The sequence below is a fragment of the Phocoena phocoena genome, chromosome 9, assembly GCF_963924675.1.
Source record: "Phocoena phocoena chromosome 9, mPhoPho1.1, whole genome shotgun sequence".
NCBI lineage: Eukaryota > Metazoa > Chordata > Mammalia > Artiodactyla > Phocoenidae > Phocoena > Phocoena phocoena.
In genome coordinates, this window is record NC_089227.1 from 38,018,008 (window position 1) to 38,038,428 (window position 20,421).

The 20,421-nt window shown below is 33.8% G+C and overlaps 1 protein-coding gene across 1 annotated transcript in view; it reads left to right on the forward strand.

Moving 5' to 3' along the window:
• The window catches only part of AGMO (alkylglycerol monooxygenase), a 331,081-nt gene that overhangs the window by 156,393 nt on the left and 154,267 nt on the right, over positions 1–20,421 (forward strand). Inside the window, exons 10-12 of the mRNA XM_065884138.1 lie at positions 760–876; positions 13,707–13,789; positions 19,742–19,847. Of these exons, the coding sequence (XP_065740210.1) occupies positions 760–876; positions 13,707–13,789; positions 19,742–19,847 (306 nt within the window). The remainder of the gene's footprint in view (positions 1–759; positions 877–13,706; positions 13,790–19,741; positions 19,848–20,421) is intronic.

Sequence of the window (20,421 nt, forward strand, 5' to 3'; positions counted from 1 at the left end):
AGTGTAAAAATTAGCCAGTATTCAAGAAAATGAAATATGTTTTATTTGAATATCGTTATTTTTCAAAAATCCTGATCTGAATAAGGATATTTTCTCCTCCACTTATGAAAGCTGCTGTGTTGGAATTTCCAGACACTTGGTTATGTTCACAGTTAGTTGTATAACAATGATCTGACTTGATATAAGTGAAAATAATTTGCTTATTTCAGCTCCAGAAAGTCTAGTCAGCTACGGTTCATTTATTATTTTCTTTTTTTGCAATGGATAATTCAAAGTGAATGTTTTAAAATTATATTGATGCCTAAATCTGCATTATAAGGATAGGATTATATTATTTCTGGGAAACTCTAGTTTGGGAAAGCTGTTTTCAATAAGACAGTATTTGCCTTTGAAGCATGAATATCTACACTATCCCAAATCACCTTCCATTTTCTCTTTTGCTATACTTTGATGTATAACCATGGACATATTTTCATATTTCGTATTACATGTTCATTTTGCTTATGTTAATCATCAGTATCAATTCTTACAGTGCTCTATATAAAGCAGAGTAGATCAGAATCATAATGCTTCTGAAATGAAAAACAAGTCTCCTAATTTTTACATTTTTTCTAATAAATGTTAGAGTCATTTCGAGGATTAAAAAAGATAGCAAAACCTTTCATTTCTTTTTGCATATCTCCTCTTCACTTAGTATGAATTTCAGTGTGAGAGATAAGGGAACAATATAATGGAAAGGCTTCTTTCTTATCTTCCTAGGTCAAGGGGGAAGAAGTTCCCTTCTCATCAGCAGCATCTCGGCTATTAAAGACATATGCAGTTGTACAGTTTGCTCTGATACTAACATTTTATGAAGAGACCTCTACAGATAAAGCTGTAAGTGGTGCTCATTTTAAATAGAGTGTGAAAAAGTTATCTGTCACTTTGAAGATGAAAATAAGCTCTCTCTATTATAGTGTGCTCTTTTCTTTTCTGTAATAATCTTTGAATTTTGGCAATGTCTCACATTTAAACAGGTAAACTGGTTCTTCTAGAATTAATTTAATTAATGTAAGTTAATTAATTGTATCCAAAGTGTTCCGTATAAGATATCCATCAAATGGTATATAATTGATCTAAAATATAAGTAGGAAATGATTTGTCACAAATAAATTCTTCAACAAGAAAAAGAAGTATTTCAGAAGCTAGAATTAAATGTGTTGGGGAAAGCAGACTTTATAGCAATTTCAACATGCTTATCTGCAGTTAAAGAATACCCTGATAACTTGAGTTTAGGGGGTTTGCAATGTACAGTTACCTTCATTTATTTTGTCCTTTCTACATATTCGAAATATTCCTGAGGCACAAGAGCACTGGACCAGGGTTTAGAATCTGGATTCTGATTCAGGCATTACCACCTGGGGAATCATTTTTTGGCTACATGAGAATACCCTCACTGCCTATATTTTGGAGAAAACAAAAATAGCATAATGTATGTAAAAATGCACTGTAAACCATAAAAAGATTAAAAACAGAGGTATTTTAAAATATTTGCTTTGTTTCACAGATTTATTCATATTATATTCTTCCAAAAAGGATTTACAATAGTTCAAAGAGGTACATAAATTTTAGTAAAGTAACTAAGTTGGAAGTAGGTGAAATTGAAAATAGGATGACAGAAGAATGAAAAATCAGTATCTGACTTGGTTACCAAGGAAGTATGTACCTCATGAAAGAACCTCACTGAGTCAGGGATGTTGAGGCCTCACATAGCAGCGCTGTATGAGTAATGTTTACGCTCTGAAGAAACAGGGAAAGGGGACTTCCATTTCTAGCAAAATGGTGGGTTAGATACACTAACTTTTTAAGGCATATCAAACACCTAAAATTGCTGGACAAAATGTAATTTTTAAGAAAACCCTTTAAATACACTGCATAGATGAGTAGGCAAAAAATTGAGGTACTCCTTAGAGGCTAAAAATGTTGAGAAAATGCAAATCCAATGAGGTGCTCTTCCTGACAGCTATCCCAGGCACTGACAAATCTCTGTTGATCAAGACCTTAAGGGACCCGAAACAAAGCTGAGAGCCTACGTGGGTGGAAAGTCAGTTAAAGAACTTCAAGTAAAACAACTGAAAGCAAAAGAAATACTCTCAGCAAGGGGAGGGGGAGGAGGATGAGAAAAAGAAACGTAAAAAGGAAACTTACCCATACTGGACTTGGCTTTGAGGAGGTAGAAAAATGTCTTCCCTGAGAATATTTGACTACAAACCACCTCTCACTCAGATATGGATCCAGGATTTACACTAACCATTGATTTATAAACCTAAACTAAGTGTGTAGTCTCAGATTAGGACTCGTTTTAAAAGACCCATGTTCAAATCATGCTTAGAGCAATCCCCTCAAACTCAGGTCTCAGCATAGTCCCTCAGGTAATGTCTCAATGATGATGAACTGAGAGAGAAAAAGCATAGAAACACACTAGGAGAAAGCCACTATGACAAAGCATTGACAGAAACAACAAGCAACAGAATTATACCCTCAAAAACAACAGATTTTGAAAATAAAATCAATTAAAAGATAAATTAATTAAATTTAATATATTTGAAGAAGCAAAAGTTGAAATTAAAAAGAAATTAGAAATTATGGAAAATCAAGAAACAATGATGAAACACATTTAGAAATAATCAAATTAGAGTTCTAGAACACAAAAATATAATGGACATAAGGAAGTCAATGACTTCATTGGCAGTTTAAAGACAACTGAAGAGAGAATTAGTGCATTAAAAGAGCAAAAAAAGTATCCATTATACAGTGCGAACAGACGATGATATTAAAAAACGTAACAGAAGTTATCTTTAGACCTAATAAATAGTGTGAAAAAGTCTAGGATAATACAAGAATCCAGAAAAAATGCAGATGAATACAAATAGGATTAGTGGGCAGTGAATTCAAAAAAGACAAATTACCTTTTTCAAAGATTAAGTAAGTGCTATTGATAGATGTCAGTCTGTCCATGAAAGCTCCGTAATAGAAGTTAATAAATGATATACACAGAAAAATTAGTCTATTATAAGTTTTTAAAAATAATTTTAATATATAAAGCCTATGGAATTATATTTAATAATTAGATACCATTGTAAAAATCACAGTATATTCTCTTGGAACAATTCTAAGTATTCCCTGTGACTCACACAGTGAGTTCTATAAATAAGTCTACTCAAAATAGGTCACTGAGTATATGAAGAAGGACTCTTTGGTTGTATATGACAGAAATTCAACTTAGAGTGAATTTATTAACTCATATAACTGAAGAGTCCGGGGTTTTTCTTCTTTAGGCAGTGCTGGATCCAGTGAGTCAAGTAACTTCATCAGGAATCTTCTCATTCTTTTCTGCAGTTATGCATTTCTCAAAGCAGATTCTCCTACAGGCTCTCAACCTTCATGGTAGCAAGATGGTTACCAGCAGCTCTAGCTTTAAATACTTGCACACAAGGAACTCCAGAAGTGAAAGTTCCAAGTTGGAGTCTGATGTTATGGGTGGGTTCATCTGGGTATCACCGAACCTATCAAAGTGATCAGGCCAGGATCACAGACCATTTGATCTATCAATGGGAGGACAGGGCCAGTGATAGGAAGGCTTGAAAGACATATTGAGATGATAGTTTATAGAAAAAAGGAAATAGACTCAAGTAGGCAAAAATAACAAATGTTAGATCTATATGAATCCTTCTCACTCCTAAATACTATGTGATTTGAACTTCTTTTCAAAGAATATTCTTTGAACACTTATAAATGTTTAGTAACATAATAAACCTTCCTGTAGGGTATCATTTTAAAGTATCTATGATATGAGTGTCCATTAGATATCTTCTGTTCTAAGAAACAGATTATCCAATTAAATGTGGCTTAAGTATAACTGAAAATTCAGAGGTGAGTATTTCCAGGATTGATTAGTTCAACAATTCAAACATGTAGAGTTTCCAAAAAGGCTTCTCTACAGTTCTCTGGGCTTTCATCATCATAATTACAGCAACTCATCATGGGCATTACAGCAAGGACATGGGCATCATGTCCTCACGCTGTGACCAAAGGCAGCAAGTTCAGTTCTCCTAGAGCATGTTGTAAATTTCACTTAAGAAGGAGGGGAAAAAAGTCCCAGAGTATTTCCCAGCAAATGTCCTTTCATGTCTCATTGCTCAGGACTGATTCACATGCCCACACTGAAACAATAACTAACAGTAGTTCATGAATTAACCATGAATGAATTATACCAAGCATAATTCATGCCCTGGGGATAAAGGGTTCACTTTGCCTCTGAATACATCCCTTTCTTATACCTGGACAAAATCAGCATAGTATTAGTATAGAAGATATAGGGGATATTTTCTGGTTGGGCAAATAGCAGTGTATGTCACAGTATGTCCTCCTAAATAAAATAGGTTTACAAGATGTTTACAGAGACTATTGGATAATATATTGAAGAAAGCCATTTCAATTTTAAACATTATTTAAAGACTTTAATGATTGGTATTGTCCATATGTATTTGTGTTTTTAGCATTTAAAATTAACAACCCCAAATTGCTACACATAGTGACTCCAGTTTTGGACACTAGACAAGTCCACATGTTCTCTCTGCCCACGTACAATGTTTTTTTTTAAACTACAGAAAAACTCGTTCCTGATCATAGGAGAAAACAATGATTTAAATTCTGGTTTCCATTTTGTGGACTGAAAAAAGAAATAGGATATGATATGACCAGAAATGCTTTGAAAACATCATGGAAGAATATATAATGGCTTATTATTTGCTGGTTCATACATGTACTACAACTAATGTAACCAATTCCAAATTGTAGCAGGTTCATTTGCCTTTAGCTTCAAAAGAGACAAAATTTGAACCCAGGAATTTCTTTCAGGAGCAAAGCTTTCTTAAAAGCAGCATGGATTACATCACTCTTAGCAGTGCACAAGTAGATGTCAAACTACCATAATGGTTAGACTTAGTAATTGCTTAACCTAAGGTCTCATAATCATGTCTTCAAGTATTACATAATTAACCCATCACTGATTACTTTGTTAAACTACTTTGTTATTTTAATTTGTTCACCTAAGTTATGATTAAAATATGCCTGCGTTAATAGAGTTTAGATAATTGAATAGCACCAGAAGAAAAGCTACATCATCTACATCTAAATATCTAACTCTTGATATACTGATCAATACTGAGTACAGTTTGCATTATTGAATTTTTTTTAGTTGTACTAAATACAGTCTCAAAATAAATTAACCTAGTTCATAGAAATAAAAATGAAAATCTACCCATTTTGATTTTGAAGTAGAGGCCTTAATATTAAGCTCACCAAGAGAATTTGAAGGTCTAGGCATGTGTGAGTGCTTCTTGGGTTAAAATGTAGCCAGACAGGGTGTATGTTAAAATATGTAACTCATAGCATGGTTTTCACAAGAATTTTTCCACTGTCGTAAAAAAACTATATGAGAAACTCATGTAGATATGTCGACAAAGAGAAATATCAAGTGATGAAATCCTTTTCAAATTAAAATTAGAGTTGGAGACAGCTTCATCCCTGACACAAATTAATTTTGAAAAGTGCATTCACTTGTTTCCCACACATGTTTTTCTTTGCTAAAAACATGCTGTACAAATAGGAAAAAAGGTTGCTTATTTGCAAAATTCTATAGTGCCTTTCTAGTCTCAGGGATGTTTAAAAGCATCTGAAGACATTAAAATCCAACAGCAATATTTTTTTTCCAGATTCACTGTAGCCAATAATCACATAGAAAAGTTGTGGCTGACATGTAATTGCGGACCCTGCTGTAGTCCCACAGCCTTTTCTGTTTATGCGTTTACCAGAGTAGATAAATACTTACTTGTTTAATGTGTGCAAGTTCTGTATAAATAACTTTGGGAGTCAAAATAGCAATTTGATGGCCACCAAAAAGGTGGAAAAGGCACACTTCTTTCTTACTGAAACTTGCAATGTATATATTTAAATATATAGTGTTTAGTTTAGTTATATGACCCACAGTCTTTTATGTTGATTTTAGTTTAGTAATGCTTGGGAAATCAATTCCTCAGCTGCCAGGGTCCACCTCATGGGGTGATATCATGAATACGGGTTTGAAATGGAAATATGGACGCACTAGCATGTTTCCAAAGTAAAACTGTAAAGGCAATGCTATCCTTTTCAATAATAGACACACTCAAAACAGTTTGAATATTTAACAGGGTCTTATAATAGAATATATAATAAAGTTACTGTAGATATGTCTAACCCAGATTATTTGGTGATATATTTCAATATGAGGCATCTGAGAATATCCAATATAAATTTGGAAACAGGTTTTTATAGTCTTAAATTCCCCTGGTTGCTGTACCCTGTAAAACATTATGGGCACTAAAATTTTGTAACCAATGCTTTCATATTGACATGTTTTAATAGACCCTTAGAAAAAATCAATATATTTAGTGGTACTCTCATAACAGAGAGCGTTGCTTGCACAATTTAGATCTAACTTAGGTCCTACGTGAAACCTCTCAAGTCAGTATTCAGCACATACTGTTTTCTTCCAGTGCAGCCCACTGGGATTTAATTTAATTTCCTAAAGTTCTTAGGTGGTAACTGAAGTAATATGAAAAAAGAAATGTGAGCTAAATTGAGCATCAATTATAATTTAAATCCATGAAATGAATGTAATAAATGTGTATTAGTAAAGGAAGGATATTAACCAAAGCTACCTGTCTAATAAGCATAGACTTTGGGAACTTAGAAAAGTGATCACTGTGAATTCCTGTGAAAAATCTATTTTTGTCCACTATATTGAAATATAATAAAGTGGGAAATTGAACATTTAAAAATGCCTTTTGCATCAAATAATGAAATATTAACTGTGAAGTTAAATATATTTATCTTCATACTATTAGTACTGTCTCAAAATTTGTTTAGCATCAGGCAGCTCTTTTAAAAGCTATCATATAATAAATACAACCAACCATGAACTGCTTATAATTTGAATTAAGATCTCATTTTGACTTATTAAAAATATGTAAAAATTAGATACTTTAATTCAGCTTTGGAAACTCAATGCACAGGTTTTTTTTTATATCCTTATTGGAGTATAATTGCTTTGCAATGTTGTGTTTCTGTTGTACAACAAAGTGAATCAGCTGTAAGTATACATATATCCCCACATTCCCTCCCTCTGGAGCCTCCCTCCTACCCTCCCTATCCTACCCCTCTAGGTCATCACAAAGCACTGAGCTGATCTCCCTGTGCTATGCAGCAGCTTCCCACTAGCCATCCGTTTTACATTTGGTAGTGTATATATGTCCATGCTACTCTCTCACTTCGTCCCAGCTTCCCCTTACCCCTGTGTCCTCAAATCCATTCTCTACATCTGCATCTTTATTCTTCCCCTGCCACTAGGTTCATCAGTACCAAATTTTTAGATTCTATATATGTGCATTAGCGTACAGTATTTGTTTTTCTTTCTGGTTTACTTCACTCTGTATGACAGACTCTAGGTCCATCCACCTCATTACAAGTAACTCAATTTCATTCCTTTTTATGGCTGAGTAATATTCCATTGTATATATGTCAATGCACAGATTTCTCTACCAAATGCCCAGTGAATCATGAGGCTGTCCCGTCTGGCTGATGGGAACTTGTACTCTAGCTGGCCCTGTTGTGAGCTCTGGGCATTGCAAGCTCTAGTCCTTTTCTAACCTTTGATAGTCTCCTCACATGTATGAGCTGATACACGAGACTTGATGGCACCCACTGCAGATGAATAGAGTTCTGTCTATGCAGCTCTCTCCTCTTTGGTACTCTCTTCCAAATAATAGCCTCCCTGGCTTCTCCCAAATCCCAGCTCCATCTCCTCAAATCAGGGAGTCCACCAGGCCCCTCTGAGTTCCCTCTGTGTGGCAGCATAGAAACCCTCTCAAGGTAGTAACCTGGAGCAATAGTGAGGGGTCATGTCATTTGTATCCCGTTTCCCTGGGATCACTGACCTTTGTTGCCTGGTGTCCAGGGTCTTGAAAACAATTGTTTCAGATATGTGGTTTTGCTTTGTTTTGTTTTGTTTTCAAGTGGGAGGGAAATCAATCCTTGTTTCTCTGTTTAGTTGGGTGCACATTCATTATTAACATAGTGGAATCATAGATTGAAATATGACTATAACATAACTATTCTTCAAGTTATGTTACTTAAAGTTTTTAAAATAACATTTTTTGCTTTTATTTCTTACACATTTTTGTAGAAACTCACTATTACATACCAATTCAGTGCTTCTGAACTATATATTTGTTATACATTTTAGGCAATATATCTTCACCTTTGATATATTTATTTAGTTTGCTTCTTGTTTGAAATTATAGAAAATGTTCATTCTAATTATATTTCCTTATGTATGCTTCAACAGTAACCAAACATTCTGAAAATATTGGAAAAAAAATATAGTCAATACTGTTATATATTTTTTAAAAAATAGGATCTTATTTCAATACAGATTCTTGAGATCCATATAGAATTACAAATTGCTTTATGATATCACCTTGAGTTCTGTTCCTGTGTCTATGTTGTAATACTGGGAAGCATCTTCAAGCCTTAGGTTTCAGCACAAGGTATCTAAAAGGAGCCATCAGAGTCACAGGGACGATGAGGTAGCAGAGCAAGTGTGCCCCAAACCAGATTTTCTGCCTTCACATCAGAGGTTACAGACACTTAAGTATTAGGAAAATTTTGACCTTATTTTACAGATGTTTGGGAAGATGAACATTTTGAGTCAAAATAATGACTTTAGTAGATCTTTTCAGAAAATCCTAAAAATGCACAACCCCGATACAATAAAATCAAGACATTTTCATTTCTAAATCCTTATAATAAAACTATGGAAAATATTATCAAATTACCTCTGACAATACACAAAGTTCTTTAAAAAAGAATGCATACAGACACTTACTATTATTTTAGGACATAGTGTATGGGTCTGATATTTCCCTTTGTGAGATTTGTCGGGTGGGAAAACATGAAAGGTAATTATGTTGATCACCAGAATTTTTCTGTGGACTAGTAAGAGGGTGATATCCCCATTCGAGAAGAAAAAGGCTTTCTTCTTTATATACCTGTGGGCAAAGGGAGGACTTCTCACACCTTCATTAATTGTTTAAGCAACATTGCATCAAACATTGTAATTTTTGAGTTCCTATGTAGTTAACGTTGCCTCATGAGTATTTTTTTCTCATCTACTTAAAGTTGCAGGGATGTTTGCTTTTTTCAAGCATAAAAATCTGCACAGCAATTCCCGCACTGAGAAACCTATGGAAATAAGAGCTACCAAACTGCTTGGGATTTGAAAGATAATTTTAAAGGAAGAAAATTAATTCCTTGCTTCATAAGCTTTTTATAGTTATGGACCTCATTTTTTGTGATAAAGACTTATAATATATTCAAAGCCTAATTTAGAATAATTCCATTTTAGCACTTTAGGACAGCAATATCTTACATGAAAGATATACTAGCAGTGAATGGTGTAAAATGGTAGTAAACCCAATGAAAAATGAAATTGTACTGTTATACAAAATTAACAAGCTTCATGTCATTTCACATCTTGTTTAAAAGATAGGAGGCTAAGTACTTACAGTGGTCAAAGTCTATAAAGTCTATTCTGTTTTTCCCTCCTTTGTTTTTTTTTTTTTGTTTTTTGTTTTTTTGGGTTTTTTTGCGGTACGCGGGCCTCTCACGGCCTCTCCCGCTGCGGAGCACAGCCTCAGCGGCCATGGCTCATGGGCCCAGCGGCCATGGCTCACGGGCCCAGCCGCTCCGCGGCATGTGGGATCTTCGCGGACCGGGGCACGAACCAGTGTCCCCTGCATCGGCAGGCGTACTCTCAACCAATGTGCCACCAGGGAAGCCCTAGTTTTCCCTCCTTTTTGCTCTAGTGTAGCTGGACTATGGTCCTACCAGCAGGGATTAAAGTAGTGTGATTTCTAGGCAGGGATTTTGTCTTTCTTGCTCACTCTCTTAAACTCCTATTTACCACAGTTCCTAGCAAATGCTCAATACATATTCATGGAATGAATGTGCAGAAGTCAGAGAAGATCAACTGATTAGCCTATCAAAGGATGTAATATGGAAAAACTTAAGAGTTTCATAGGAAAATGGACTCTCTAAAGGAAGCATGTGTTCAATATTGGATTTCTTCTTCTGGTAATCTTAGTTTCCTTTAAACTCAAACAGTTTTAGGACAGTTTTGTTCTTTAAGAAATTAAACATAGAAATATTAAAGTATTTAATGTTTTAAATATTTAACACAAACATTTAGTATATTAAATTATTAAATAATTTTAATTTTAAGGACTAAAATACTGATATTAAATTAAATATTAATGTTGTGATATTAAATTATTTATTAAGCCAATTAGAATTATATTAAAGGTATGAATAATAAACACAAATGTAAAATAATTCAATAATTCAGTCAGTCATTCAAAAACCATATTAGCTACTGACTATGTGCTGGGCAGTGTCCTAGGTACTTGGGATGTAATAGTGAATAAAAAGATAAAACCTCTCTTAGGGAGTGAGAGAAGACAGACAACAAACAGCTAGAGAATGAACAAACAAGTAAATGTGTAAGTATATGGGCGTGATAAGTTGTATGGAGGAAAATACAACAGAATAAGGTTATAGAGCATTGTGGAGAAGTACTATTTTATACAGGATGAACAAGGGCATGCAGTAGTTACCTGAATGGAATGAAGGAATAAACCATAAGGGTCATTGTGGGAAGTCATTTCAAGCCTAAGAGACAGATGAAACAGATTTGAATGGGAAGGATGTTTGTCATATTCAAGGAAGAGCAAAATTTCTGATGTAGCATAAGAATGAAAGACAGAAATGATTCAGGAATTATATGATAATAGTGGGTATGTTGTGTAGAGGCCAGAGTAAGGACTCTGAGCTTTATTCTTACTGAGATTTCAAGCTCCTGGGAGATTTAGAACATAAGAATGATATCATATGACTTAGTTTAAAACTAATGACATAGTTTTAAAGAGATAGCTCTGGCTACATACCAGGGGAGGGAAGCCAGGATAGGTGGACACACAATTTAGAATCAGAGAGACCAGTTAGGAGGGTATTTTAATATAATAGAGATAATGTTGGGGGTGAAACATGGTATTTTTTGTGTGTGCTGTTTGTAGCAAATATCTTTATTCTGGATGTATTTCAAATATAGTGCTGATGTATTAGAAGTAGATAGTGAGAGAAAGAGTCAAGGATGAGTTATGGGTTTTTGGCTTGAGCAAATGAAAAACTGTGGGTACCATCCCTAAAACGAAGAGAAGTGGGGAGCGTGTGGTGTGGAGAAGGAAATCAAATACAGGGTTTTAGGCAGGCTAAGTTTCAGATGTGTAATAGCCAAGTAGAAGCTTCACTAGGCAGCCAGATAGCTGTATTAAGTTGGTTTTCACTCAGACAAAAACCAATAGCCAGGAAGCAATTTGTGGAGAGAGGAGTTCTTTATTCTTTTCTGTCCAGGTATCAAAATTCCCTAACCAAAACAAAAAATGTATTTTGTCCTGTCTCTGAATTTCCTATGATATTTGAAAGAGCTAATAAACCTTTTATTTGTGCTTCCTTAATTTATTGTAATTAATTAAGATTAGCCTAAGAGCCATTTAGAAAATTAGTATAGCCTGAATATAATAAAAATGATAATCATCATATCACAGATTGACTTCTTACTTTATGCCAAGCACTCTTCTAAGTACTTTATTATAGTATTTGCCAAACTCATATTTTATTTCAGATGTACTGAACACATAAGAGAGGCTTAGAAATGCTGAACAATTTGACTGGTTACATGGCTAATAGGTTCAAATAATTTCAAGCGCTGCATTCTTATAGAGCATTTAAAATCATGCTATAGGTTTGGGGCACAAATCATTTCTCCCTTCCATATTAATTTTTCCCTAAAAGATCAAAAAGAAGCAATAATGGTGTAAGAAGCATTTTTCTTTAGAGACAAAATAGTTCCCCTAACCAAACATTAATCTACTCAAGCACACCTAGTTACCTCTACCACCAAGAAAATATTTTTCTGGTGTGTTTTTTGTTTTGTTTTGTTTTTGTTTTTGTTTTTCTGCTTTACTGTCCCAAAGCAGCCACCATGGAATTCCACATACCCAAATAGTACTCTCCTGCTCTCCATTCAAGCATTCTGGAGTTCACTGAACTCCTTATCCTATATCTGATATCCAGCACTGTCTCCATATTCCTAAACATTCTGACACTTTTTATTCAGTTTTTTGAACACTCAATAATACTCTTCTACTAAACTATTGTCCTGGAGTGTTAAAGCCCCTTGGCAATTCTGGGTGCCATTGTAGGCATTTAGAAAGTAACTAGGGAGGTGTAAAAAGTTGGCCATGAGAGACAGCGCTGATTTAGAAGATGACATGGAACTGAGATATTGGATGTGAGCAGCAATTGCAATTGGTAACATTTGTTTATAACTTTGGACAGATGCTACTTAGTTGTAGGTGTGTATATTAGTTAGTAATGACTTGAAATTACCTCTAGTTATTTCAGGAAAAAGAAAAAAGAGAGAGCATTCAATCACTATTTTAGCCAATATAAAACAACCTTTGGTGTTCTCATAAAGGTGAAACATAAATACCATCAGGGAGTAGGGAAATCGTCCATTGGCTGTGCATCTAACTCCTTGCTTTTACTGATCCACTCTCAATCTGAAGTGGTAACCATCTGGCCCTAACATGAGCTATGTAACTTCAGTATAGATCTCTGCTTCTGCCCCCTTTAAGTTTGTTGCTCATATGTGTTCTACCATTGTCACACTTGAGGGTCAGGTAGGTCTGTTTTGAATTTCAGAGGCATCATTTATTTCTGTGTGATGTTGGAAAAGTTACTTCATCTTTTGATTCCAGCTTTGTTTTTTCACATATGAAGCATATATGATGATACCTACTCTGCAGGTTTGTTGGGAATATGAAAAGAATTAGCATGTGTGAAACACATAGCATGGAAGCTATAAAATAGTAGATGCTCAATAAATATTATTATTAAATTTTTACATGTAAACAAAATGCATAATTAATTTATAATTATAACAAAGAAATATGTGGTTTTTGTTACTAATTCAAAAAAGGACCCTTGACATGTACAGAGGAACATACAGATTTCATCAAATAAAAATGTGAGTGGATGTGCATAATTTCTTTCATGTATGTGTTTGCACTCATAATACATTCTCCTTTAAATATTTTCTTTATTAAAGACACTTTTGGGTTTGAAACCACAAAGAATTGGTGATATTAAAAATAACCATTGAAATGTGATATTTATTCATAAAAATGTAAGTGATTTCTCCATATGTGGAGGCGTAAGTGTTTCAAAGAATTACGAAAGCCAAAACTTCAAAGGAGAATTATTAGAAAGAACACTTTAAGCAAAACATCATTAGAATTGTCTAATTCATTCTCCAAGTGTCCAACAAGATAACTAAATGACATTAGGAAAACCAAAATGTTGTCTGCATATTCAACCTTCTTGAAAAATGTCAGTAACAAATGGTATAACATAAAATAAAATTGAGTCTGTTATTGTCAGCTTTAAATTCTGATGCTCCTTTGGATGACTCATCTAAAGATCCATTGGTCTCTGTGTTTGTTTGACAGGTACTATCACAGGTCACTCTCCTTCTGAGGGCTTGCTTCATTATCCTGACTTTGACCTCCATTGGATTTCTTCTGGATCAAAGGTAAGAAGTGAAATGTTTTCATTTTATGTAACTTTATAATGTGGTTTTAAAAATATATGTGAAATTCAGCAAATGTTTGTTATTAAAAAAATAAAGTTGAAACTACAAATTCACACCTTCATTTTAAATGAGACAGAGTAGTGGTTTGTCAGGTTTTAAATCAAAGGTCCATTTTAAATCTAAGCCCTTTAAGTGAAATTTAGGTTTTTCAAGTATATTAAGAAAACTTATAAAATACAGTGATTAAGTCAGCAAAACATAGAGTATAACTGAGTATGTAATAAAACCTAAAAATTATTTATTTTTCCTTTGCTATTGAACAGTTCAGAATATACACCTAAGTGTATATATAGTTGTCTCTCGGTATTGGCAAGAGATTGGTTCCAGGACCCAGCCCCGCCCACCCCCATACCAAAATCTGCAGATGCTCAAGTCCCTTATGTAAAATGGCATAGTAGGGTTTCCCTGGTGGTGCAGTGGTTGAGAGTCCGCCTGCCGATGCAGGGGACACGGGTTCGTGCCCCGGTCCGGGAAGATCCCACATGCCGCGGAACGGCTGGGCCCGTGAGCCATGGCCGCTGAGCCTGCTTGTCCGGAGCCTGTGCTCTGCAACGGGAGAGGCCACAACAGTGAGAGGCCCGCGTACCGCAAAAAAACAAAACAAAACAAAACACAAAGCAACAAAAACGAAAAAAAAATGGCATAGTATTTGCACAGAAGCTACGCACATGCTCCCATAAATTTAAATCATCTATCTAGATTACTTATAATACTTAATACAATGTATGTGCTATGTAAATAGTTGTAAATACAATATAAATGCTATGTAAATAGTTGCTGGCAGTGGGAAGTTCAAGTTTTACTTTTTGGAACTTTCTGGAATTTTTAAAAAATATTTTTTCATCTGCAGTTGGTTGAATCTGAGATGCAGAACCCATGAATATGGAGGGCCAACTGCATATTTAAAGTTTATGTCCTTTACCCTCACACAGCATAGTATTTAATGAATCCAGTTTCAAATACTACTCTGGCCAGAAAATACATTCACTTAAACAATTTTAAATTGCTTTTATGGCTGAAGGTATATAGCAAAACACCCACTTGTTATTGCTTAGTATTTATCAATCATTAAAATTAATACTAATACTTAGGTACTTAATATGTGCCACAGAATGCTTAATTATTTTTTGTAACACTTTAAGATAAGAATTACTATAAACTCCATTTTACAGGTTATGAAAGTCAGACAGAAGAACACTAAGAGATAGAACACAAACCCAAGCAATATGACCTCAGAAATCACGTATTATAGAATTCACATGTAACTGTGAAAAATGGCAAAAAAGCTCAGTCATTCTTGAAATCTTATCATCGTTGTAGTGTAATTGTTTTTCAAGTAGGTAACCAATAACCAGATTACTTTCAGGAAATTTTAAATGTAAAAGTCCAGTAAACATACATTTAATCTATATTGAATATCATGTCACTTTCCTAAGAAATGCTTAATAGCTGCTCTGGAATATCAGTAGAATCTGAAGTTTCATCAAGATGCAGGTCCAAATGGTTAATGGAGCTGTGTACAGTATGCCTTCGCTATAAACATTTGGTAGAGGGATGCGGCTGGCACACTTCACATAGTCATATGTAAACGGTGTGTAGAATTTTAAACGTATTTCCTTCTATAGTTTAAAAATTGTGTTTATTTTATTTAACTTATTTGGCTTTCTATCCATCTCTACTTTTCTATATTAGAAATAAAAGGCATACTAAGCCATAAGAAAAGAAAATGAAAAACTGAGTCACAAGATAATCTGAAATAATTACCCAGATCCAAAGAATCAGGATCACGTTTTAAAGATCACAGTTCTGTTGGTTCCATATACATAGTAAAATTATCAATCAGCCAATAACAATAGCATAGTTTTATGTTTTTAATGAAGATTTTTTTGTTTCCGTGGATACAAATAAATAGGCCAAATAAGCAAGCTATTGATTTTATCACAATATATCCTATGATACATTAAGCTATTCTTATTGTATATATTTATATAAAGTCTCCCCTGCCTCTGGCCTTATTTAGGAACTCATACTGAGATATAGGTATGTCATTGTACAAAGGAAGCCAGAAGAGAATGAAATGATATGTTTAAAGTGCTGAAAGAAAATTACTGCTAACCTGTAATTCTATATCCAGCAAAAATGTAGGTGAAGTAAAAACTGTTTATACAAATTTCTATAGCAAGCTTCACATTTGATAGTGAAATGTTGAAAATTTTCCTTTGAAACTGAGAAGCAGTTAGATATGCTCATTATTTAACACTGGGCTGGAAACTGTCAGTGGAGAAAGGAAGGAGAAAAGCCATAAGGATTTGAAAGGAATTAATAAATTAATTAGAAAATTAATTTATGTTAATCTAAAAGCTAATTAGTGAATTAATTAGAAAATCTAAGGAATCTATAGGGAATTTATTCAAATTAATGGATGAATTTCAGAAAAGTTTTTAAGAAATTATCATCAACAATATTTTTATGTACTAGGAAATATAAAACTTTATGCAATAGCATCAAATATATCAAATAGCAAGAAAAAACAATCCTAAAAAAATGAGTACAAAATCTCTAAACTACACTATAGAACTATTGAAATACTGTGAAAAATAAAGAATTTTTTAAATTGGAGAGATAACTATTCATAAATTAGAATCCTCAATATTGTAAAGATTATAATTTCAGCAATTGATTTACATATTCAGTGCAATTTGAATTAAAATTATAAAAGGTCTCTTCTTTGTGGAATTTGACAGGACCTTTCTAAAATACATGTATATGGAAATGCAAAAGCCCAGTAGTAGCCAGCACAATCTTGAGATTTTTTTACATGGCAGGAGTTGAGTTACTGGCTATCAAGATTTATTATAAAGCTACAGTAATTAGACATGTTTTATTGGCACAAAGATTAGAACAGAGAACCTAGAAACAGATCTATGCATATATATGGACTTGATTTGTGACAAAGGTGTCCTTGCAGAGCTATGGGAAAATGCTATCTTTTCCATAAATGGTCTTAGTAAAACTGAATTTCCACATAGGAATAAGAAAAATAAACTTGACAAATATTTCACACCATAAAAAATTAATTCTGGGGTCAGGGGATTGCAGATTTAAAAGTGAGAGGAAAGCCAGTACAGATTCCAGCAGATAGTATAGTAACATATCTCTATAACCTTGGAGTAGGTAAAAATATTAAATGGTTCACAGAAATCCCTAATCACATAGATAAAACTGATGAATTAGATTAGAATAATATTACGAAAGTCAGTTCTTCAAAAATTAACTGTTATTAAGACAGTACAAAAGTAAAATTCTCAGGTAGGAGATGGTATTTGCCAATTTTTATAAGCAACAAAGACGTTGTATCACAAATGGCTAAAATTAAAAGAATTGACAATACCACCTATTGGAATGCTCACACCCTAAAGGAGGCAGTTTATATTGTGATACCTAATTTGAAAAACGGTTTGAGAATTTTACTAAATTTGAATGTGTGTGTGTGTGTGTGTGTGTATGTATATATATATATACACACACACACACACATATACCCTATAACACGGCCATTCAATTCCAGATATATACTAACAATGCACCCCAAAATCACGTGAAATAATGTTCAGAAAGCATTGTTCCTAATAAACAAATGTGGCCAACAATCCAAATGTCCTTCACAAGGTGAATGGATGCATGAATATTCATAGGTTCACACAGTGGAATACTATGCACGAGTGAAGAATGACCTACTGCTGCATGCAGAATCGTAGATGTATCTCACTAACAACACTGACTGAAAGATGCTAAATACAAAAAGGTGCAGACAATATAATTTCATTTACAAAAAGTAAAAAAAAAGATGAGGAAAGAACAGCTTTTTAAAAAAAAGAACAGTTTTTAGAAATTTATGCTAAAGCAATAAAAATATAAGTAAAAGAGGGCAAGAAATGGTATGATTAGCATAAATGATAAACTAACAGGTTGTGATTCTTTTTGCAACAGAGGGAGGGTGGAAGTATTGAGGAGGTGAGATGTCTTTGGGGGGGACTACTATTGAGTAGTGGTTATATGGTTGTTTATTTGTTGAAAATCATTGAGCTGCATATTTCTGTTTTGTGTACTTCTCCCTATGTATGTTTCACTTCACAATATAAAGTTAAACAGTAAACGATAGAACAGAATTAATAAAAATAAATGTGTTTTAAATCAGACATTTTATTTTCTGTTTTATCACTGAATATTACCCAAATATCAATTTAAAAAAATAATAGTTTACAGTAATGAAGTAAGATTATTTTACAAGGGAAAAAATTTCTTAACATTTTTTTCACATACACAAAAATCACATTACTTGGATGCAAATGAATCATAAACTGTCACCCTGTTTTAACTGAGTTTAAATTATTTGGTAGAAATGTGTTGTCTATTTTTACACAAAAATGTTATATTCAATTTTATAGAAACAACATGTCATTATTTTTTTTAATTTTATTATTTATTTATTTTGGACTGTATTGGGTCTTCATTGCTGCACGCAGGCTTTTCTCTAGTTGTGGCGAGCAGGGGCCACTCTTCGGTGTGGTGAGCAGGCTTCTCATTGTGGTGGCTACTCTTTTGTGGCAGAGCACGGGCTCTGGGCGCGCAGGCTTCAGTAGTTGTGGCATGTGGGCTCAGTAGTTGTGGCTCGTGGGCTCTAGAGCGCAGGCTCAGTAGTTGTGGCGCACCGGCTTAGTTGCTCCATGGCATGTGGGATCTTCCTGGACCTGTGCTTGAACCCGTGTCCCCTGCATTGGCAGGCGGATTCTTAACAGCTGCACCACCAGGGAAGTCCACAACATGTCATAATTGATGGCAGAAGAATTTTTTAAGCTTATAATAAATACACTATTTTAGATTTTTTTATACTTTTTTCTTTACCTCTATATTCTAAATTAACTAAATAAAATATAACTTTATTATAATGACATTAATTCAATAATATTTTATTTAAAAATTCACCTTACATAAAAATACCATTTGTCTTTTATGAAAATATTTAATTATACAATAAATGTTGGTTGACTCTTATATGAAATGTATTTTAATCCAATAAAGTAGCTGTTCATTCCTATTATTATAAGGCAATTTAGAAATGCCTATCTGTGTGACCCTCAACTCCATTTTAAATACATATACCTATTTTATATGTTAGAGTTTGAATTTCAAGAATACTATATATAACGAAAATATTCATCACAAAATGATTAATAAAGATCTATGCTGCCTATCATGTTAGACTTAACTACACATTGTCATGTTCCCAATATTTCATAATTCGAGCATTCATTATTTTAGAGTACTGTCGTTAACTATGTCAGTCATCCTAAGAAGTCATCTATTAAATGAAGTTTGAAGGTATTGGGTCAGTGAGGGGAGTCTAGTCTTGAAACCCTAGAAATTTAGTTGTCTAATATTTTATTTATTAGTTGAAAATGTTTCACCCTAATTCACAAACTAAGCAATAAATTGATAAAGAATAGATTTTCCTTAAAAGATGCATTTTGTGTCTTAGTTTAATGCCTTTTTTCAAGCAGCTTCAGAGGCACATGCTCCTCAAATATATTAAAATACTATGTGTTTCTTGAAAATTAAAATAAGTATATATCACTCTATTAATTATACCAGGTAATAAAGAGCATATTTAAAGCTAACGCATGTAGGGCTTCCCCGGTGGCGCAGTGGTTGAGAGTCTCCCTGCCAATGCAGGGGACACGGGCTCGTGCCCCAGTCCAGGAAGATCCCACATGCGTCCGGAGTCTGTGCTCCCCAACGGGAGAGGCCACAACAGTGAGAGGCACGCGTACCGCAAACAAAACAAAACAAAACAAAATAAAGCTAATGCATGTAAATGACATTTTATTTCAGACCTAAGGCAGCTGTTCTGGAAGCTTTCCGTTGCTTGGTGTTCCTAATGCTGTGTAGATTGGGTCATCTGAAGTCTTTCATCCCTTCTTTGTCATTTGCTTTTGAGGTAAGATATTTGCTTTAGGTAGCTATAGCAGGATTAAACATCTGTTGCATATTTAATTCATTCATTCAACAATGTTTTTGTCTATTTATTTTGTGACTAGTATTTGTGGGAAATTTTTACCCATTCACTTACTTGCCAGTGCTTATTTGTTGTGTCACCTTGAGCTAGTTAATATTGTTGAGTCTCAGTTGTTTGTTCTCTAAATTTGGATTGATACTATTAACCTTCATAAAGTGGTTGGACAAATTGCATTGCATGATGTTTATAAAGAAAGTAGGCCGTGTAGTTGTTTCTCAACAAGTGGTAGAAGTGACTTTACAAAAAGTTTTTGGCAGAGTCTCTGCCATTTGAGATTTTTCTTTTTAGGCTGTTAAAGTGAAAATTGTGTCTAGGATGTTTTGTTAATTACTTAAGAGAGTTAATAATTCTATAGAAATAAAATCATTAATGTAATTGAGATTTTTCTACAACTGAAAAATATGTTTAATTTGACCTGTTAGGATTAAAACTTATCTTCCAAGAACACTGAACTTTTGCATTCATATTTATGATTTTGAATCTTAGATAACTGTTA